General features: G+C 41.1%; 1 protein-coding gene across 1 annotated transcript; it reads left to right on the forward strand.

Moving 5' to 3' along the window:
• The first annotated feature begins 12,133 nt into the window (after positions 1-12,133).
• On the forward strand, positions 12,134-22,019 carry SNRPB2 (small nuclear ribonucleoprotein polypeptide B2). The gene is made up of 7 exons (XM_061208580.1): positions 12,134-12,198; positions 14,224-14,313; positions 14,692-14,864; positions 18,509-18,649; positions 19,451-19,501; positions 20,944-21,032; positions 21,514-22,019. Exons 2-7 carry the CDS (start codon positions 14,250-14,252, stop codon positions 21,671-21,673), a joined length of 678 nt encoding a protein of 225 aa, XP_061064563.1. The 5' UTR covers positions 12,134-12,198; positions 14,224-14,249; the 3' UTR covers positions 21,674-22,019.
• The last annotated feature ends 1,718 nt before the right edge of the window (positions 22,020-23,737 follow it).

Consider the following 23,737-nt stretch of genomic DNA (forward strand, 5'->3'; position numbering starts at 1 on the left):
CACATTTGTGTCTATGTAACACTGAGCAAATATTGTAATATTGACAATTGCCTAAATTGCCAGCACCTCGAGGAGAGGCATGATTATGTCAGAAACACGAGGCGCAGGCATCAGCTCATGGAACATTTCAATAAGAGTGCCATCCTTTAAGTTCCAGATTGTCTTCTTGTATCTTGCATTAGCTGCGACTTCAGTCATTTGGAGCAAAAGGCACTTTGAAATTAGGGGGAGGTTTAAAACATGGTTTGTATGCTGTCGTCAACTGTTTAGGGAAATGGATTCTACAGATTTTTTTTCCACCTCACATTTTGAAATAATGAAGTAAATCTCTCATTTCTTGTAGGTACTTAAAAGGAATAAATGTTATCACAATTATATATCACTAGAAAGGTCACTATGATGCATTTAACTTGGTGGGTATCTTTTTTTACCTCTTAAGTAGGAAATGTAATGTAATAGAGGGCCTTGCCTCCAAATACTAATTTTTCACTTTTTGTCTAGAAAACAAAACCACAGGCAACGTCTTCTGCTAAGAAGTACATTTCCCAGCCTTGTTTGTAACTAGGTGAGCCCATATAACTAAGTTCTGTCCAAAGTGATATAAACAGAAGTATAGTCTGAGACTTCTGAGAAGCCTGCCTAAAAGACAGTGGGGTAAGCCTTCCTCCATCTTCCTTTCTGCTGCCTGGAATGTGGCTATAATGGCTGGAACTCCAGCAGCCACCTTGGACCATGAGGTGATCTTTTGAATGGATATGGAAAAATAGAGCAAGAAAACAGAGCAGAAAAATAGAGGGAAAACTGATCCATGAAGACTGTGGAACTGCCCTAGCCTGCTGATTTTCAGTTGTCTCTTATATAATAAACCTTTGTGAGTTTAAGCCACTGCAAATGAATCTCTGTTGTTACAAATCAATCTCTGCTGAACATGACGTTTCCCACTGATGCAGATGGATAGAAATGTATAATCCATACTTTCCCAACATGCAGACTATGGCCGTTCAATGGATCCCGATGGTGTTTCCCTCCCCACAGGCATCCCAGTGGAGAGCGATATGCACCCAGCCCCATGTTTGGCTTCCTGCACTCTTCATGAATGTCACTATTAGGTCAGTCCTGTTTATTCCCCGTCCCTTGCTTCTGGGTTGATCTCAAGACTATGGGAAAAAGAAGAAATACCTCTCCTCCCATAAAGACTTCAGACCTCTGTTATGACCTTTGTATCAGAGACATCCATGGCCCAAAAGACTTGAGGTACCTTGAGGGAGGCATGATTATGTTGCCTTGACATCCTACCCAAAGATATGAGAAAACCGTTCCTCTAGAAAGCTCATGTGGCAGTTTGTATTTTCCAAAAGTGAACACAAGAATATCTCTGGTCCCACGTGAACTTCAAAAAATTGTCCATGTCTCTCATCACAGGTGGAGTCTATGTCCCCTTCCTCAATACCTACCCCTCCCCCACCACGTGCATTTCTAGTTCCAGGAACTGACAGTCACTGAGCAGGAGTGTCACTACCTATACTTTATCCGTTCAACTGTTTAGTTGTAAAAATACCACATACTCTGTTCAAAGGGCCTCATTATTATCAGGACAGAACCAAAATGTTGCTGTTGGGATTCATGCTCTGTGAGAGAAGGCAGGGACCATTAGGAGCAGCCATTCATTCTTTATAGATAAAGACACCACGCCCAGGGCTTCCCTGGTGGCGCAGTGGTTGAGAATCTGCCTGCCAATGCAGGGGACACGGGTTCGAGCCCTGGTCTAGGAAGATCCCACATGCCACGGAGCAACTGGGCCCGTGAGCCACGATTACTGAGCCTGCGCGTCTGGAGCCTGTGCTCTGCAACAGGAGAGGCCGCGATAGTGAGAGGCCCGTGCGCCGCGAAGAATGGCCCCCGCTCGCAGCAACTAGAGAAAGCTCTCGCACAGAAACGAAGACCCAACACAGCCATAAATTAATTAATTAATTAATTAAAAAAAAAAAAAAAGACACGACGCCCAGAGAGGGTAAGTTAATTGATCAGCTCACACAACTAGTGGCATGAAACAGGGCCTTGATTTCAGGGCTGTGCCAGAGCCAGCTTGTACCAGCTTGCAAGGATCGATTTTGAAATTTTCAGGAATTTTGCAGGCCTGTGGCCATGGTGGGAACATTTACAACCTGGGAATTGGCACACTCTCCAAATCAGGGCTTTCCTCTCCTCTCCTCCCCCCTGGAGAGCTAGTTGTCACATGTTTGCCAGCACACCATTGGCCTTGATGTTCCCTCCTGTCTTGAGAAATGGAATGGAGGTCCCCTGGGCTCTAGGCTTTTCTCTCTGTTCCCACCAGCCAGTTGTCCTGCACTCCCTTGCTTGTCCCTCAACAGGCTACAGTTCCTCCAACATAGGGCTTGCCGTCCAGATTTCCCTCCGAAACCTCCAGACTTGCCTATCCAAGCTTGGCGTCTCCACCTGGACGTCTCAGAGTCATCTGAAGTTTAACCTGTTCCAAGTAAAACACCTGATTCCCTAGCTGCTTCCTCCAGCCTGCTCTCACCTCAATACCATGCACCACTATTCCCCAAGCATTCACACTGGAAAACAGGGAGGCATCCTTGATTATTCCTTCCTTTTCCTCATATAGTGGAATTGTGCCCCCCAAAAGATACGTTGAGAAGTCCTGTGAATGTGACCTTATTAGAAATAGAATCTTTGTAGATGTAAGTTAAGATGAGATCACACTTGTGAAACACTTAATGAACAGAAACCTCAATCAAATGGAGTTGGGAGACCAGAAAGGGGAGCTCTCACGCCCTGTGACGATAGCAGAGCTCAACAGGAGGAAGAAAGACTCTCCTCTTTCCTGGGGAGGACTCAGCCAATGAAAAGCCATGGACTCTGTATACTATGGCCCTGCCAACTTCCTTTCCTTCTCTATAAAAGCGCCCTTCTTCCCTTGCGTGTGGCTCCACATGGTTGCAGACCCCCAAATTGCAATTCTCTGCTGATCCCAAATAAACCCATCTTTGTTGGAGAAATATCTGGCAGTCTGTTTGTTTCAGGTCAACGTACTGGAGTACGGTGGATCCTTAATCCAATACGGCTGGTGTCCTTATAAAAAGAGGAGAAGAGACACAGAGAAACACGAGAGAGACACCATGTGATGACTGATACAGAGATTCGAGTGATGTGTCTGCAAAGCTAAGGGGCACCAAGGCTTGCCAGCAACAGCAGAAGCCAAGAGAAAGGCACGGAATAGACTGTCCCCTAGAGCTTCAGAAAGCACATGTCCCTGCCAATACCTTGATTTCAGACATCTAGCCTGCAAAACTGTGAGAGAATAAATTTCTGTTATTTTTAAGCTGCCTAATTTGTGATAGTTTGTTACAGCAGCCCTAGGAAACTAACACATCTCACAATCCCTAGCCTCTCCACGTTTTTTCCACCAGCAAGACCTGTCAATTACGTTTCTAAATAGAACTCAAATCTGTTTACTTCTCTGCTGCCACATTAATTCAGACCATCTTCATCATCAGCGTGGACACTGCAACAATTTCCTAACTGGCCCAGACTTGACCCCTCCAATTCATTCAGAAAGATCCACACAAAACCTCAGATCGCGTTCCTCCTCTGCTCAAACATCTGATTTCCCCTGCCCTTAACATAGCCTCCAAATGTCTTAACATGGCTTGCAAGATGCTACCTGATCTCCTGATATGTGAGGCCTCACCCTCTCCCTCCATGCTCCAGATACACTGGCTTTTTTATTGTTTTATTTTTAATTTTTTTAGTTCTTCAAATTTGGGAAATTCCTTTTCATCTCAGGACCTCTGCAAGAAGTATTTACTCTGCCTGGGGAACTCTCCTTTGCCTTCCTCCTACTTACTATCTTTCTAACTGCCTGCTCCTTCTTTTTTTTTTTTTTTTTAAATGGTAAGTTACCTTTTTATTTATTTATTTATTTATTTATTTATTTATTTTTTTTGGCTGTGTTGGGTCTTCGTTTCTGTGCGAGGGCTTTCTCTAGTTGTGGCAAGCGGGGGCCACTCTTCATCGCGGTGCGCGGGCCTCTCACTATCGCGGCCTCTCTTGTTGCGGAGCACAGGTTCCAGACGCGCAGGATCAGTAGTTGTGGCTCACGGGCCTAGTTGCTCCGTGGCATGTGGGATCTTCCCAGACCAGGGCTCGAACCCGTGTCCCCTGTATTAGCAGGCAGATTCTCAACCACTGCGCCACCAGGGAAGCCCCCCTGCCTGCTCCTTCTTACCTTTAGGTCTATAAAATCTTTCCCTCCACCTCTGCTTTTTTCTTTCTTTCTTCCTCTGGTAGATTGCGTTTTCAAAGATGGTCATATAGAAGATTCACATATCACCCACCTTCCGATGGCCCAAGTCACTGGAGCTCTGAAGGCAGCCCAGATATCCTCGGAAGAGTGCCCCCAGGAGAAATAAGCTTAAGCATGATGGCATCATCAAGTTCCCCCTGATCACTGAGTCAGCCATGAAGGAGATGGAAGACAACAACTCACTTGTGTTCATTGTGGATGTCAAAGCCAAAGAGCACCAGATCAAACAGGCTGTGAAGATGCTCTACGACCTTGATGTGGCCAAGGTCAACACCAGATCAGGCCTGATGGAGAGAAGACATATGTTCGATTGGCTCCCTTCTATGATGCTTTGGATGTTGCCAACAAAATTGGGATCATCTAAACTGAGTCCAGCTAACTCTAAAAATAAATTTTTTTCACCATAAAAAAGGAAAAAAGATGGCCATAATGGTAGCCCCCTTTCCACAAGCTTTCTACAGTGTGAATTTGCCATTCCTACAGCAAGAAATAGAATTCAGTTTCCTTTCACTTGAATCTAGGCTGGCCTTATGATTCACTTGTAACCAACAAGAAATCGTTAAAAAGTTTTGTTGTGTGATTCTCCAGTCTAGGTTCAAAAAGGCCATGAAGTTTCCACCTAATTTCCTTGGGATGCTTGGTCTGGGGGAACCTGGCCCCTGTGTAAGAAATCCAACTGCCCTGAGACCACCAGGCTGGAAACACCGTGCCTCGTCGCTCCAGTTGATGGTCCCTTGTGAGCTCAGTCTTTTAGCCACTCCTGCCCCCAGACATGTGAGTTCAGCTGTTGGGAGCCTCTAGACCAGCCCACCCACCAGCTGAGTCCCACGGAGTGTTTCAGTGGCTCTAGGAGTAGAAGAATCACCCAGCCACACCCTGACTCTGAATTCCTGACCCACAGCGTCCATGAGATATAATCAAACAGTTGTTGTTTTAAACCGTTAAGTCTGGGGGTAGTTTGTTATCCACAGTAGCTACTCACAACTCACAAACATTGACTTATTGATCTGACACCTCCGAGAGATCGGAAGCTCTGTGAGAGCAGGTGGCACATCTGTGCTGCTCACTGTCAGGTCTTCAGCAGTTAACACAGGATGCACAATGTTATAGGGGTTCAATAAAGGTAAGAGGGTCCCAAAGTCTTAGTGCACAGACTTCTGGGCTACCCTGCACTGAGTGAAGCAAGGGAGGAGCTCTTGTCTTAGCCGCTTGTAATGGAATCTGACATTTGCAATTTCAGTCGTGAGGAAATAACTTAGAACTAATTTCTTTCAGGCTTCTAAGCTGACCAGTCTCATTTAGAACCTTCTACTGAAATGATAAAATGTATTATAAGCTATATTAATATCTTTCAGGAGCTGAAGTAATTTGGTAATTTTAAATGTCAGAAAGTAGCTTCATACTAAAGCTGAAAAGAAAAGGCTGTGATTAAAGGGAGACTATCCAATATCAATAAGAGATAAACACTATTTCTTATTTTTTTTCACCATCCATTCTAATAAACTCATTAACCCATGTGATGATGTTTCTGCCAGGGGATACTGAAGAAATTTACACATTCACCTTAAACAAAATAGAATAGGAAGTACCAGCCTCATTTACATAATTGTTTTGGATTCCCCAGATAGAAATAATTTTCAGGGTTGTCTTGTCTGAACATAATCTGCAATTTAAACTGGAGGTTTCATTTTTTTTCTTTCAAATTCCTTGTGATAAGAATCCAAACTGTCTCATAATGTTAAATCTTGCCTGAAATGTTTTATACATATCCTGGTCTCTTGTTGCAAGATGATTCTGACACCCTAAAATTAGAATGTGAACATGACATCTCTTTATTTCTTCAGAACCCTTCTCTGAAGGTATCTGAAAATGCTACCAGCCACTAATTCTTCTCTCAGCTAGGTTTCAAGATATTTTCTTATACAGTCCTCTTACATAGGTGCTCAATAAATCTGGGATTAAATTACTCAATGAAGGTCACTCAGAAGATAGATCATACAGTTATAAATTGATTACTTTGATTTTCCCTTCAAAAGGAATGATTCACCTCACATACATAACCTCTCATGCACTTAAAAACAGTCTGTAATTGTGAAGCTGTTTTATAAAACTCTTTTGAACTTTCTAAGAATTATTTCTCAGAGGTAGTTTAAATTAGTGTACAAGTCAGGATGGGTTAGGCCATGCCACATTAACAAATATCCCCTAAATCTTAGTTAATTATTTCTTGCTTATGTTACATGACCAATTTGAACCGATGTATGCGTGTGTAGGGGATCTGTCCTCTGATCGCTGTAGTCACTCGGGGATCTAAGCTTGGCAGAGATTCCATCTTGGGTATGTTTCCAAGAGCACAAAGACAGGAAAAAGGACACTTGGTAAATTGTGCACTGGCTTTTGATGCTTCTGCCTGAAAGTGATGCATATCTCATGTCCTCATGCTTCGCCAGCCAAAGCAAGTTACACAGCCATGCCAATTTGCAATGGGCGTGAAGAAGCATAAGCCCTCCGTGAGCCTGGAAGGAGACAAGAACCGGCATGTCTGTGCACAGCTGCAATGACTACCAAAAACTAGAAGGTGACCCAGGACCTCACAAACAACCAGTCAATCTCTTGTCACGAGGGAACAAAAAGTCCAGACTTTCTCACTCTCACTTAAGATTTATTTCCAAATGCCCAGGTGAAGGCAGTTAAAATAAAGGAACGTTTCAGATAAATAGCACCTCCTTTGAAAGAAAGTCGATTTGTGTTTGCATACCATAGTATTCTGTATCTGGTAGTGGCCCCAGAGCTAACTACTGTGGGATACTGGATAGTAGACCAAACACTCTTAACAAGGAAATGCTTAGGGTCTTGCAACCCAAAATGTGGGCCTGGCAGCATCAGCATCTCGTGGGCGCTTTGCTCTAAATGCAGATTCTCAGGCCCTATCCCAGCTCTACCAAATCAAAAGTTGATTTTAACAAAATGGTTAGGTGATCCACATACACGTTAATATTTGAGGAACACTGGATTGATTAGGAAATCTGGGGTATGCCCGTGAAATCAATGACATAACATGCTTGAAATTACACAATTGAGGTCCCAATTTTAAAAAGGTCTCCTTTTTAAAATTTGGATTTTTAAATTGTCATGGGCTCAAGATGCAAAAAAATTTACAGCGTTGAATCACAGAAGCAAAACCTGCTGTACTTAAGAATTTTATCTGCCTAATATTTTGCTTGTTGGGTGGGCCTCATGGGACTGGCGTCTTATTTTTCCAGTCTTGAAGGGAATGGCAGTCCTGTGATGTTACTTTAGTGGACTTCAAGGAGAGGTCAGATTGTACCGTGCAGAGCACAATTTACACATAATGCTGAATAGTAAGAAGTTCAGGTTTTCCCCCAAAATTCTTTGAATTAGTCCTCAAGTTTTCAAAGGCAAAATACTGCTCCCAAGCTTTATGGAAAGCACATATTATTATAGCCTATCTCAGATTCCACCTATTTTGGGGAAAGGGTATTATTCTCATGTATGTGAAAGACTTCCTATTATTAACATTAACAATGTAGTACATATCAGAGGTGATAGTCATCACTTCTGTTTTTTTTTTCTCCCTAAATATGAGTATTTCCAAAAAGAATAAAAAAGAAGGATTGAAGTGAAATGAAAGGAAATAACTGCATAAAATGATTTCCTCCCTGAATTGTGGGGCTGGGGGTGCTTTTTATGAAGTCTCAGCCAACGTAATCCCAACCAGCCAGGAAAGGTAAACCTGATGTGAGGCTCAACAATAACGCTTTAATTTGTTTAACACTTGCTGTGAAAATAATGTTACTCTACATAAATTTCTTAATGTAATCACCACCTGGGGAGAGAAAGAAGATACGAACAAGTTGTCATATATTTTGCCGTTCTATCTACATAAATAAGCCAAAATTTATCCACCAGTTTTATGATGTATTTTCCTTTAAACATGGCTCTGTCTCAAAACTACTGCAGTAAGATACTGAAAACATTAATGAGAAACATAAAACACGTGCAGATAAGCTACAGAAATATTTCTGTATTCAGAGCCGCTAAGAGATGCCTCAGTTAGCCTGATAATTTAGACGTCTTGACACCATTTTATTCCCAACTGTTGGTAGTAATTTTTCTGCTACCCCTAAAATAAGCAAGTTTCCTCATCAGTAGCTACATTAAGCTTGGCTAGTGTTATAGTGCTGCCTCTGGGTTTAGTTCAATAAAAATCCTGTTTCACAGGAAAGTAAATCATGTTGCCTAACTGAAATTTGAGATACTGGACTCAGCAGAATTCAGAGCAAACCAGTTTGCTCTTCTAGTATTTTTTAAAATGTGTGAGTTTTTCAGAAATAGACTCACAGACATAGAAAACTAACTTATGGTTATCAAAGGCAGGGGGAGGGATAAATTAGGAGTTTGGGATTAATCGATACACACTACTATATATAAAAAGATAAACAACAAGGACCTACTGTATAGCACAGGGAACTATATTCAATATCTTGTAATAACCTATAATGGAAAAGAATCTGAAAAAGAATATATATATATATATATATATCTGATTCAGTTTGCTATACACCTGAAACTAACACAACATTGTAAATCAGCTATACTTCAATTTTTAAAAATGAGTTTTTGACATCTGACTTCTGATCTGACCCTCAAGAGGTGAATTTGGTTATAAAGGAGTGATGGTTGTTTCACAGTGCATCTAACCAAAGTTTGGGTGTTATAATGCTCTTAATATAGCTATGTAACCAGGTTGTGCAATGCTACTCACAAAACCAGAAAAGCTCCTTTCTCCCCTTCTTTTCTTTCCCAGTCCTACTTTCAATGACTGTTTTCTCCAAATCACTCAGGAAACCATTGAGGACCATTAACAGGCTATTGGAAAGCCCAGAGCAACTGCCCAAGGACAGGAAAATGCACCAGCTCTTTTAGAACCTGGGAAAGAGCCTGCAGCTTATTGCCACTGAGCTGGCATTAGAAGATTTTCTTCTCACGGTGTAATGTATAGTAGCCATTGTTCAGTTATTAACAGAACACTACAAGCCCTCTGTCTTTAGGTCTCTGCATTTCCTGTGGTATTTTCTGCCCAGGTAGTGTCTTTGCAAAGTCTTATCTTACCCTTTTTTTTTTATAATGAGCTCTTAGTCAGATCCACTTACATAATACAGTATTGCCATCCTCATTATCATCAAACAGAATTAATTAATTGCTCAGATGACCAAACTAATGTGCAGGGCAGCTTGTCTTTTGCTATTCAGAAATGTTTTTATTTAGTTTATATTCTCTTTTAATGCATTAAAGATATTCTCTTTGTATTCTCTCGTAACTCCTTAACTGAGGCAGGACTATTTACATTCCTTCAAATTTTTATATCTACATAATAAAATACTGCTTTTCTGTGATTGCTTAATATTATTTCTTACACTTATGTGCATCTTCCTAACACATCACATTTGTTCAGTGTTGCCTAATTATCCATGAAGCTTCATTCGCTTATTCAATACATATTTATTATCAGCCACTTTTCTAGTTACTGAAGGTACTTCAGTGAACAAAGCAAAGAAATATCCCTACCCTCAAGAAGCTTACATTATTCTAAAGTTGCTGTACTTTTAGGTCATCTTTTAAAATAAAAATCTCCAGGTTAAAAAACAAATCTATTTGGCCTCTTTATCCATATGTCCAAGTTATAGCTAGCATTTGGAAATAACACTTACAAACCAGTTATTTGGTGCCTGGCAATGTGCTGATCACTTCACGTTTTGCTCACTTAATACTCACAATAACTCCAGAAGGAGGTACTGTTATGATCCCTAGTTTACAAATGAGGACAGTGAGGCTCAGAGAGATTAGTTAAGGGGAAGATATAAAATTTGATTTTTCTTAGCTCTCAACAACCATTTCACATTCTAGATGATGCTTTACACACCTTTCATAAGTGGATGAAAGAATGCATGTACGTTTTGGAATTCCCGTTCAGCTTGCCATTAAACACCAACAATTTGATGACGTTAGAACAGTCAACCCATTCTGTGGGGAGAGAAGAAGGTGGGAAGGGTGGTAGGGAATTGATTTTTTTTTTTTTCAGTGAGTTTAGGCAGATGATTTTATCGGTGTTTGGTTATTACTGGAGGTGGTTGCCTTATCAGGTGAGAAGCTGGACAGAGACATCAATTCCCTCCACTTTGGGGCCTCAAATTAGCTGCCTCTGGGATTCAAGCTCTTCAGTCAAGTGTCGGAGAAGAGTTCCCTCAGAGTCCCAAGAATTAGAGAAGACTTGAGGGGTGGATACTGGCCACCCTGAAGGTGATGGTAAACTGGGGGCAGCCTGAGCTCAGAGAAGGATGAAACCAGGGCATCTGCCCCCACAGTCAGCATTAGGGGCTGCGCCTATAAAACTTTTCAAAGGGGCCCCAACTTATGATGGTTCGACGTATGATACTTTGACTTTATGAAGGTGTGAAAATGATATGCATTCAATAAAAACCAGACTTCAAATTTTGAATTTTGAGCTTTTCCTGGGCTAGCGATATGCAGTAGATACTCACTGTGTCCTAATGCTGGGCAGCAAGCCACAGCTCCCAGCTGAGACAGGAAGTAAGGGGCAGGGCACAACCATTAAAAGAATGACACAGCCACCGAAGATACAACAAAACCGGTTAAAACCTACTAGGCCCAAGATAGTGGAAGATTCGACTTCCAGTAGACCTTGGGCCTCATTATACGCTCATTGTAATACATTAGCATATGCTAAACGACATGCCCACAGGGACCATGATGGTTCTGAGGCCAGGTAAAAAAGGCCAAAAAGTGGGCGGTACCCCAAGTCCTGGAAACCCCCACCCCTTCCCCAAAATAGTCGAAATAATCCTCTTACTGGTTAGCCTATGAAATTACCCAGTCCACAAAAACTAACCACACCCACACCCTGGGGCACTCTCGCCTTCTGAGATGGACTGCATTCTGCCTATGAAATGTGTATCCCTCTCAATAACCCTGCTTTCACTTTACTGCCACTGCTCTTGAATTCTTTCCTGAGCGAAGCCAAGGACCCTCACTTGGCGCCCATCCCAGGGACTCGCCCAAGACCTGGGACATGACCATCCTCTCTGGCCCCATTTTCCCGCAACACGGGGCAGCCACGTGATCATGAGGGTGCACTACATTCTGTACCCAGACTACCACTGTGTTTTTCACTTTCAGTGCAGTATTCAACAAATTACATGAGATGTTCAACACTTTACTGTAAAATTGGCTTTGTGTAGATGATTTTGCCCAACTATAGGCCAATGTGAGTGTTCTGAGCACGTTTACGATAGGCCCGGCTAAGATGTGATGTTGGGTAAGTTAGGTGTATCACATGCATTTGCATTTGCTTCTTATAGTTTTCAACTTAAAGATGGGTTTATCAGGACGTAAATCCATCATAAGTCTAGGAAGATCTATATAGGATTTGGAAAGATGGAAGGCACCTGTTGCATGGGACAGAACAGCGCAAACTCATGGTGAGGGAAATGACCACCGCCTTTCCCTATGCTCTTACTCCGCGGCCCCAGAATTCCAGTTTAACCCCACAGGATTCCCACAAGCCTCCTTCCCTTTTCTCGGCTCCCCTTTGCACCTGTTCTCTCCGCCCGCCATGTTGCGCATGCGCGGAGCGATTCTTAACTGCTGCTTTGGAGACCGCGGGGCATCGATCCACTCCGGGCTCGGCTTCTTGACTTGTCGGCCCTCGATTGAGGCGCTTGGTAACGTCACTTCCTGTGCCTGGCTCGGCCTCCGGCTTCCAGCTTCCGGTTTTCGACTTTCTGCTTCCGGCTTGTGATTCGTACGCGACGCGGCGGACGCCTGCGGTGAGTTGGACCGCTTTTTTTCTTAATTCTCTCCGCTTTCCCGGCTGCGGGTTGCCCCTCGGCCAGACGCTCTCCTGCGGGAGCTGGGGGTGGGCAGGGCGCGGCGCCGGGGCCGGGCAGGGCGCGGCGCCGGGGCCGGAACGTATTCGCGGAGGGTCGGCGAGGGAGGCATGGAAACTGACGCTCGGGTCTGGCGAGGCCCCTGGACTTAGGAACCTTGTCTCTGGCGGGACGGGTCGGAACCGGGGATCGTGTGGCCGCTTCCTGGGGCTTCGGGCCGGGGCCGTGGGCGAATATGCCTGGGTCTGGAGAGGCGGGGACCCGCGCGCATATGAAGTTATGGATAACTGGTGTTTCTTCGCTGGTGCGAGTCGTTTACAGCTCGCTCTGAGCCTTCAGGTGCTTGCCAGAGGCTCCCTTTTGGATCCGGGAGGCGACTCCCGGTACCCCGGCACTAGTCCAGGCCACCATCAAACCTCGCGTGAGATAAAGCGAGAACTTCCCCCTCTGATATCTCTGCCTTCAGTTTGATCCCTGTCACTTCCCTCTCGTCGTCGTTCGCGACCCCAGTCCCCCAGGTTTCAGTTTAGGGCGTCGCAAGCCCTTGAGAAGCGTTAACTTTCACCTGTTAGCCACACAAGCACAGTCCTTGTCTGTGGGCTCTTTCCCTGTAGGTCATCCTATGCTGTGCACATAGTGTGGGTGTAAATGTTCATGGAACGAAGAAATATGCGGGGCATCAAGGAAGTAAAAGCAAGGCCACAATTTGCAACTAAAACAGTGGGAAAAAATGAAATAGTGTGGTGGGTGTGAAAGAAAAGTGCAGGAGACAGAAAACAAGGGCCGAATTCTCAGGCCTCCTGCTTATCAGCTGTGTAACTGTGGGCAAGGACTTGCATTAACCTGTAAAAGACATTAATAACAGCTGCTCGAAGTGCTTAATTCTGATTCCAGAGCTGCTAGAACTTTATCTCATTTAGCCTTTCGAGCTCTACTGGGTAGATTCTGTTACCATCCCCGTGTTACAGATGTGGACCTGGGAGATTAGAACTTGCCCTCAGTCAAGCAGCTAGTAAGAAGCATAGACAGATTTGAATTCAGATCCGTCTGGCTCTAGAATCTGAGCTCTTAACCATCAGGCGGTACCGCTCCAGTCTCTCAAGTCCATTAGAGGTGACTTTGGAGTGAGGGCTGTTGGTGATAAATTAAGTAATAATATGAAAGGGCTTTGTAAGAGTACCCATGAAAGAGTTCTTGGCAAACTTCATTAATGTTCTTTTTTTTTTAAATAAATGTACTTATTTATTTATTTTTGGCTGCATTGGGTCTTCTTTGCTGCACGCAGGCTTTCTCTAGTTGTGGCGAGCGGGGGCTACTCTTTGTCGTGGTGCGTGGGCTTCTCATTGTGGTGGCTTCTCTTGTTGCGGAGCCCAGGCTCTTGGCACGCGGGCTTCAGTAGCTGTGGCACGTGGGCTCAGTAGTTGTGGCTCGCGGGCTCTAGAGCACAGGATCAGTAGTTGTGGCGCAAGGGTTTAGTTGCTCCGCGGCATGTGGGATCTTCCCGGACCAGGGCTCAAACCCGTGTCCCCTGCATTGGCAGGCGGATTCTTAACCACTGCACCACCAGGGAAGTCCATTAATGTTCTATCTTTATGATTTTTACTGACTATGCATTTGCTAGTTTCTTTTTTCATTTTTCTTCAAATATCAATTTTTAAATTTTGTTAAAAAAGAAAAGTTATTAGGTAGATGGGAGAACAGTATTACTTGTCATAAGTGAAAGATAAGTATAAAAATAAATGTGCCCCACCAAGTTTTCAGCCTGAGAACTATCCTCCTTTAGTTTAAAAAAGAGGGCTAGCAAGTCCTCGAGAGATTTTAAAGACTACTGCCAAACTGATATTTTCTGACATTGGGGGTTGAAAGAATTGAAAAGTTAGTACCCTTGTGCTGTGTCCTTAATGCCACACTATCATATGAATGAATCCTCCCTGTTTAATAACAGAATATTTACTGTCTCTTTAGGCTATTTGAACAGTTTAACCCACAACATGGATATCAGACCAAATCACACAATTTATATCAACAATATGAATGACAAAATTAAAAAGGAAGGTAAGTGCTTTTTTAAAAAAAACTAAAGTGTGTTTGCTTACTACCATCTTAAAAATTATACAGCTTCAAAAATTCTCATCTAGTCATCTTTCTCAGTGCCTGAAATAATGGTTTATCCCTTATTGTTTAAGGATTTTAAGGCTTTTTAAAGATAAAAATAGGTAGGGGCTGAAAATGTGTTGAATCTGTTTTCACTCGTAGATAAATGGTTTCAAAAACTTAAAATTAGACTACTAATGGGAATAGTAAGATTTTTTATTAAAATATGTAACTTTGTATAAATAAATGGGGGGGGGCACTCAGTGCCGTGTCATTTTATGAAGAATTTTGTCATAGTTTCATTCACAAATAACTGGTTTCCCCTCTAATTTTGTGCAGAATTGAAGAGATCCCTGTATGCCCTGTTTTCTCAGTTTGGCCACGTCGTAGATATTGTGGCTCTAAAGACCATGAAGATGAGGGGGCAAGCTTTTGTTATATTTAAGGAACTGGGCTCATCCACAAATGCCTTGAGACAGTTACAAGGATTTCCATTTTATGGCAAACCGATGGTAAATCAATCTTATTTTGGCATTAATCACTATTAATGGTATGATAGATTTGTAAATATACCCTTGAAAATATGGCTATTGCTTTTTGCTTTCAGTTAAGAGTGGGTTTGGGTTTATTTTATTTATGTATTTATTTTTATAGAAACACTTAAGTAGTAGAGCTTATAATTCATTTCTTGATTTATGATAGTTCAAATAGGCAAAAACAAAATACATTGAGATGTAGAATATTTTAAAAACAATGGCAGTATAGGCAATATTCTCATCTCAAAAGAACTAGAAATTAATAATTACTCAGAAGATTAAAAAGAAACCTCTGTAAACTTGTAAAACAACACAAAACAAAAATCGTGGGTCAAAGAGGGAATCCAGTCTGAAGTTTCAGAAAGTAGCATAGTGAAATACTGCATGTCAGAAGCTATGCAGTCAAAGCACTGATCTGAGGACAGTTCATAGATGTAAAGTCATAGGTTTTATTAATGAATAACAATGAATGGAAATGAAATAGTCACACATGGAAAGTTTTAAACTCAGGAGTGACATGAGATTTCACATTTAGCTGCTGGATGAAGATTGGATTGTGGGAAGGGCAGAAGGGAAGTAGGGAACTCAGGAGGCATTGGTATAAGTCAGAGATGTTAGAGGATTGGATCAGGGTGGAGACAGTGTATATAGCAAGGGGCTCTAGGTGTGTGAATGGGTATGTAGTACCTTGGGTGTGGATTTCAGTGCTTTTCTTCCGGAACTGGAATGTGATGGGAAGGGATGTTGGGGAAAGAGCCGAGGCCCAGAGTTTCAAGGACCCATGTTCTCATTCTAGTTCTGCCATTAACTGGTTCTGTGCTCATGTTCACTTTCACCTGTTTAAAAAAAAAAAAAAAAAAAGTAAGCAAACTGGATATTCTTTGGTGTAATTCAGAAGCAAGCAAAAACTCTATAAAGGACCAGATAATAAATATTTTAGGCTTTGTGGGCCACATACGGTTTCTATTGCATATTCTTATGTGTGTGTGTGTTTGTGTGTGTGTGTGTGTGGTTTTTTTAAGCAGTCCTTTAAAAATTGTGTTTAAAAAAAAAAGAAGAAGAAAGAAAAAAGTACTTAACTCATAAGCCATACAGAAACAGCCATGGGCTGGATTTGGCCCATAATCTGTAGTGCAGACCACTCATCTGATCCCTTTTTTTTTTTACAAATGAAGAATCAGGCACAGAAAGTTTATGTTACTATAACCAGTGGCATCATCAGGACTTGAAAGCTCATCTCCTGAACACCCAATATTGTGATTTTTTTTCCCCCTAAACTGGGATTCAGCACCCTATCTGTAAAAGGGCCAGATAATAAATATTTTAGGCTTTATGAGCCAGATAATCTCTTTTGCAGATACTTAACTTTGCCTTTAGGGCCAGAGAAGCAGCCACAGAAAGTGTGCAGATCGATGAGTGTGCTGTGTCTCAAGAAGACCTAACGTACAACACCAGGCAGTGTTGGCTGTGGTCACTAGTCTGAGGACCTTGGTACCACGCTGTTTAATTCAGGACTGAGCGCTTTTTGTCTGTTACTGGAGCACATTTTCTTCCCGTCCTCCATCCAGCTCTCCTTTTCCCATCATTTCCCACCTGACTGGGCACCATATATGTGGAAAGTCCTATTCCAGAAAACTGGGGGATAGTAACTGCATACCCCAATTTTCAGTAAATTGGCATTTCCTGAGACCAGTTTATCTTTCTCAGTAGTGTAAAGAACTAGCATAAGTGAGATCTCAGTTGGCAGTAGCATAAGACTGGGTTTTAGTTTAAATCTACAATTACATTAGTATGAAGGAACAGTTTCTTCTCGTAGAGGGTTTTAGGGCTGTTTTGCTAAGTTGGGATGACAAGTTTGCATGTGCCTGTGACTGAGATCCAGGAAAGCTGGAAATTGTTTGCTGCGTTTGGCACTGGCTTCACCTTGCCAGCTAATTATTTAAAATCAATGGGGAAAGCCCATGAGACTGATCTCATATTGAAGGTATTTTAGGAGGTCTGTTCTCTGCCTTCAGGAAAGTAGTAGATACTGCCAAATCTCCCGCATCCTGGAAGAAAGAAAAGAATGTTCCTTGAGCTGTCTTGTTTATACTTACTTAGGTGGTTTCAGTTGCCAACACACCAGATCAGAAATGAACAAAATTTTCTATAACTTGGAACTCAGAAGAAAATTATTCTCTGTGATTCAAGGGCATTTGGTTATTTAATTCCAAAAATACCTCAGTAAAGTAGAACCATCTTCCTGAGGACTTCTGTCATGAAACCTTTGGTATAAATGTAAATCTTGCACCTTCTCTAAGCTGTGGGTGGACTTTTATCCCTGACCAGTATTTAGTCTAGACCAAGGTTTTCAACACTGGCACTTTTGCCTTTTTGAACTGAATACTTTTTTATTGTTGGGGCTGTATTGCTTATGGGAGAGTGTTTAGCAGCATCTCTGGCCTCTGCCCTCTTAGCATGACAACACACAGTGTCTCCAGTCAGCAGTGCCAGCTGTCTCCTGGTGGGCAGATTCTCCTCTGGTTGAGAACTGCTGCTCTAGACCAGCCAGCTAAGAGCAAGGGCTGAGGTCAGAAATTTTCACAGGTCACAGGGACAAGTACAAGATCACCCAAGATCTGTTCAGGTCAGGAAGAAGGGAGTTGGGAGGGAATCCCTGGGAGCAAGTCAGAGTTGGTCCAAAACTATTTCTTTTGGTTAGATGATGACATGCAAGACTAGCAGAGTTGCTCGCAGGGTAAGTCCACTTGGAGCTGCCATGGTCCAGCAGCCAGAGGAAGCCTCAGGGACTGAGGTATCATGGGAGGCCTGCCCTCCTCTCGGTTCCCCCGAACATTCAGCTATGCGATCATGCTTTAGGCCAGGGCCATACTGCTCAAAGTGTGGGCCCCACCATCCCCTTTGTGCTTGTTAGAAGTGCAGAATCTCAGGCCTCACCAGACCCCCTGCATCAGGATCTGCACTCTTACAGGCTCTCCAGTTAATTGGAATGCACATTAAAGTTCATGAAATGCTGTCCTAGACCAATGTTTCTCAACGCTTGTTCAGTCGTGTGTGCTGTGCCTGCTGGCTGTGGCGTATTACTCATGCAAGTGACCTGGTTGCACTAGCTGTGACACCATCTTTTTGTTTCCTTTCAAAGCTTTTTAAATTTAAGTGGATGCCACTGTTAGTCATTTCATTTAAAAATAATAGACCAGATTCAAGGGAAAGTCATTCTCAATCTTTGGTACTTTAACTTTGGAAGTAACAAATTCCATGCATATATGGACCCTCTGTGGAGTGTCCCTGTAAGGGATAGACAGCTTTCCAATGCAGTTTTCTCTGTTCTTTTAAGTGGAGAGGGGCAGTGGTGCAGATATTTCGAAGTCCTGTTTTTCTCCTGTGAAAATCTATGGTTTTTTCTTGTAATAAAAACAGTTGAATCTAACTTTGTCTCAGTTGTGAATCATGGGCCACAATTTATTTTCATTTGGTGCTCAGTATATTTGACAGATTTCCTTAAGTATGTGTTTAAAATTAGCTCGTATTTGCATAATGAAATTTGTAATATTAATGACAAGTGTAAAAACAGCCTTCAGCATGATGAAAAGTAACTTGTTTTCAAATAATTAAAACAGCGAATCCAGTATGCAAAAACAGATTCTGATATAATATCTAAAATGCGTGGCACTTTTGCTGACAAAGAAAAGAAAAAAGAAAAGAAAAAAGCCAAAACTGTGGAACAGACTGCAACAACCATGAACAAAAAACCTGGTCAGGTAAGATGGGCAAAAGTTCATTTTTTTTTTTTTGATGTTAAAAATTTGATAGCGATGTCTGTCTTCCATTTGAGGGGTGATCTTTGAGGCACGCATGTGCACATGTGTGTGTTAAAGGTAGATTTTTAAGAAGCTGGAATGGTTGAATTCTAAAATTCCAATATTTGTGTTTAAGCAACAGATTAAAATATAAACCTTTACATATGCAGATTTATATTGAACAGTTTTATTTGAATTTGCATGATATTTAGTTCCATCATTCTCCAAAATTTGTTAATATCTATTGGCTTATTTTTCAAGTTCTGTGTATAAATAATACTGTAGATGTTATCTTTAATCATGAGTATGCCACTGAAAGCTTTCTTTGAACAGTTCAGGAATTCAAAATCTAATTTAAAATCCCAGGTAAAGGTGAAATTATCATCCAAAAAGTAGTTACTTTGGGATTGAAAGTGATTAGAAATCAGTTTTACTAAGTATAATGTTTGACTTTTTTCTAGTTGTTTTAAAAAAAGAGAAAGACTGGTCCTTGGTTTTTCTCTTATATTTATATTTCTCCATAATTTTAAAGCTTAGAGGTTGAATTTTATGATATAGACCTTTCAAAAACATTTGACAAGTTAAATACATAAATGTTTGAGTCAGAATTTTAAGATGTAAATTCTCAGTGAAAGTAAAGTTAAATAGATTTAAAAATCTGTTTGTTAATCTTATTTTTATGAAGTAATTTAAAATATAAATACCTGCTGCTGTTTTAGAGGGGTTGGAAATTTTAACTGTTTCTCTATTTCTTTGGGTTAGGGAACACCAAATTCAGCTAATACCCAAGGAAATGCAGCGCCAAATCCTCAGGTAATATTTTTTTCCATGTGATACTTACTTTAAAATAAAATTACAAAACAATAACAATAATTACAACAACCTGCATGTCTCCAAAAACTGAAAATGTTTCCATCTATAAGCCACAATAATGTGGAAACTCACTCCTCAAAACATTTTAATTTTCTTTAAGAGGGAGAAAACAAAACCTGACTTTATTCCTTGCTTCCCATGGTGAGTCAATGACAGAATCAAAACGATAGATTCTAAGCTCTATGAGGGCAAGGAGCAAAATGGTTGTTTTCCACACAGTACATGGCCCAGAGCTTTCCAGGCTTGTGGCTTGGTATCCATTCCCATTGGCTGAAGCACTAACCCATCTTTTCTGATAGAGCAAAGTTGTTTTACAGTTGCCTTTGCTCTTATTTCCTCAGCACATACATATTTTAGTCTCCTGATATAGACTTATCAGGAAACTCTTTACCAAAGAGTTTTAGAAACTCTTTACCTAAGCTTCCCAATAAAGACCTCAAAAAGAAAGCCTGAGTTATGTACTGATGGTTTCCCGATTAGTCCCTTGGGTGCTAGGGTCTGACAGGATCCTTACATCCAGGGAATTCCTTGCACCACTGAGGTTTTCCTCCTCTGATTTTAAGTTATTTGCATTTTCTTGCATTGTCTACTCTTTTGAAGTCTTTCAACAATTATAGTCCAGTTCACAAATGCCAGCACTTAATTCTTTAAGCCCTAAGTTGTTCTTTACATTTCACAACATTTTACATTTCACAACTTTACATTTCAGTTGTTCTTTCATGTTCTTTTTTCTTCCACGAAATTAGCCTGAAGACAGAGGCTCTTACATATAAAGACCTTTCCCTATAGTTCCCCATAACAGTGTCTGTTTCCACTTACTTGTATGTAACTAGATGCCATGTATATCTCATTTACTCAGAAAAAAAAAAAAAACATTAAAAATCGCCAAGCAGTGATTCTAAGTGGAAATCTTTCTATTTCCAGATTTTCTCACACACTGGGAGGTAGTAAGCGATAGTGCAGAGGATTGAATATCTGAGGGATAAGCAGCTGAGGGTGGGTGACACCGATGCCTTCTCTGGTTTGTTAAGATCGGTTATATAATCCAGACGACAAAATCCTCCCGTTCCAGCTGACCTCCAGATGCTTAAAACTTAAATATTGTTTTAAATACCATTAATTAAATACTTAAAAACTGTTAATAAGATTTGTAATCTTCCAGATATTTATTAAGTGACTTGAATGCCTACCTTGTTTGGTTACTGTTAGGTTTTTGCTTATTTCTCTGGTGTCACTGTTTTTCAGCTTTAGTGTTTGATGTAGTAAGATTTCACAAGCCTTAAACGGTGGAATGTAGTTTTCTGAAGTTTAGATTTTAAGAGCCAAATGGTTTACTGTACTTTTTATATTTATAAACTAACTTTGCCATTTCTTTTTAATAGGTCCCTGATTACCCTCCAAACTATATTTTATTCCTTAATAATTTACCAGAAGAGACTAATGAGATGATGTTATCCATGCTGTTTAATCAGTAAGTGTTTCCATAAACAAGTCTGTGTTCCGAGAGTCTCCTGACAGGACAGATAGCACTTCCCTGGGTTGAATCCGTTTGTATATCACACAGTAATTCCTTATAGCTTCATTGAGTTCCTCCAGGATTAATCATGAATTGAAGCCAGTCTGCAGATTTAGCAAATAAAAAGCAAAATTACCTCTAATGTTTGAATTATTAATTCTAGTTGATGAGTAAAACAGGAAACAAAGCTTTGATGAAATGACAAAAAACAGAATTAGCTTACATGATTCCTGCAGTTCTTTTCATGGTATTAATTATATTTTAGGCTCTTTCATCCCACTCAGGATTCTTGCTGGGATATGATACTTTTCCTGGACTCATATCAGGAAGTTGCTTAACAAATTTAAACACAGACATTTATGTATTTGATGTCATTTCTGTATTTACATGTATATAAATTGTTTACATATGTAAAAATTGTTTTAATTCTTTATAGATTCCCTGGTTTCAAGGAAGTACGTTTGGTACCTGGGAGGCATGACATTGCTTTTGTTGAATTTGAAAACGATGGACAGGCTGGAGCTGCCAGGGATGCTTTACAGGGATTTAAGATCACACCGTCCCATGCCATGAAGATCACGTATGCCAAGAAATAAGATTTGGGATAGCTGCCTTTAAAGGACTTGGTGTCATGTATAGTTTTCGTTTTGATAACATTTGGTCAGGCCATTTTAATAGTTGGGGGTAGGGAAAAGTGTATGTGAAATTTTTGTAAAGGATTTAAAACATTACCTAGTCTTTGTTTAGCCTTAGTGAACTATGAACTGTGAAGGCCTTAATTTTGTACAATAAACTTTTATTTGTATTCTGTACATAATATTTCATTTATTGGCCCACTGTCCTGTCATCAAATGCTTATGCTAGTTTAGAACACATCTTAAGGTATATAAAACTGTAATAGGATGCTTTTCTAGTGTTATTTTGGAGTAGCTAATGGTAGAGAAACATTGAACCACTTTAATAAAAGTAAAGGAGAATTAGATCAAGCACTTGATTATATTTTCTGTAATGTTTTATGAATATGAACTGCCATCCTGGAATTCATTTTTTGGTTTGTTTTTGTTTGTGGGGTTTTTTGTTTGTTTGTTTGTTTTGGGTGCACCACACTGCTTGCGGGATCTTAGTTCTCCGACCAGGGATCGAACCCAGGCCCCCCTGCAGTGGAAGTGCTGAGTCCTAACCAGTAGACCACCAGGGAATTCCCTGTTTTTTTTAATGATTCTTTTACTAATGATAAAAATGATCATCCTGGATATGAGTAGAAGATGGGACCTGGGCAGGATCTAAATTCCATCCTCATATTCAAATAAATGAGCATAGTATTTGCTGGTAGTAGGCATTTCACAAATCTTTTCATTCAGTTTTTAATTGAATAAAGGTCATTTAGGAGTAACTGTACTTACTGTTTTCTGGGAAAACAGATGGAAAGGGAATATTGTCTTTAGACTTCACATTTTATGCTCTTACCCTGTTGAGGCAGGATCGTTCCTAAGGAATACCTGCTCAGTTATTAACCTCGTTATTGAACGACCTCCAAAGGAAAGATTTTTAGTCTGTAATCTTTTTGAAGACTAGTAGGCTGACTTGCAAAGGTTGCCAATCCTAATTTTGCTGCCTCTTTGTGCTTCTTAAACACCAATGCTCAGGATTTTCCAAAGCTCATTTTCTGTAGTGTTTGATGTCTACCTAAGGCTATCGATACAAGTCCCCTGCTAGTAAAACCACAGGTGTCTATAGAAGTGGACGATTTTTTATGTATAGTGCATGGTAAAGTGACTATTAATCACTTTTTGTGTTCTTGTTTTAATATTTCCTGGAACAAGACTTTTCCTATCACTTAGTTTTTTTATGTATTTATGGAATATATATGGAATACATATTTATAGGAAGACCACTTTCAGAGTTATGTAGATTTTTATCACATCACTCTTGTGCATACATAAGGAGGAAAAAGAATAATTTTTACCCCTTAACTTTCCACCTGCAGAGTCTGATTCTTATGAGTAACTTTTTAACCTAGTTGTCAAGTTCATGTATGTCCATAAAATATATTAACTGAGTTACTAGAAAAAAGACCATGCTCTTGCATGTTGACAGCAATGCCAATTGCTAGTACATTTTCTAACTGCTTGCTCTCAGTGACTGCCCTTAGCTTGTCTCAGAAGATGTTTCATAGGACTTCCCTGGTGGTGCAGTGGTTAAGAACCCGCCTGCCAATGCAGGGGACATGGGTCCGATCCCTGGTCCGGGAAGATCCCACATGCCGCGGAGCCACTAAGGCTGTGCACCACAACTACTGAGCCTGCGCTCTAGAGCCCGCGAGCCACAACTACAGAGCTCACAGCCCCTGCTACTCTTAGTACTCTATCAATAGTTGATGAGTTTTGGCAGTTGTATAAGTTGTGTGAGAGTCATAATCAAGATACAGAGCATTCTGTCACCCCTCAAAGACAAGAGCTGCCTTGTGCTCCTTTGCAGTCAGTCTATCCCCCCATCCCGACCCCAGGCAGCCACCCATCTGCTTTCTGTCACTGCGACTGTGCCCTGTCTGGGATGCTTCTGAGACTCATCTCTATTGCGTGGATCAGCAGTTTGTTCCGCCAGCGGATGGGCATTTGGGTTCTTTCCAGTTTGGGGCCATTAGGAATAAAGTGGCTCTG

This window comes from Eubalaena glacialis, chromosome 13 (assembly GCF_028564815.1).
Source record: "Eubalaena glacialis isolate mEubGla1 chromosome 13, mEubGla1.1.hap2.+ XY, whole genome shotgun sequence".
Lineage (NCBI taxonomy): Eukaryota > Metazoa > Chordata > Mammalia > Artiodactyla > Balaenidae > Eubalaena > Eubalaena glacialis.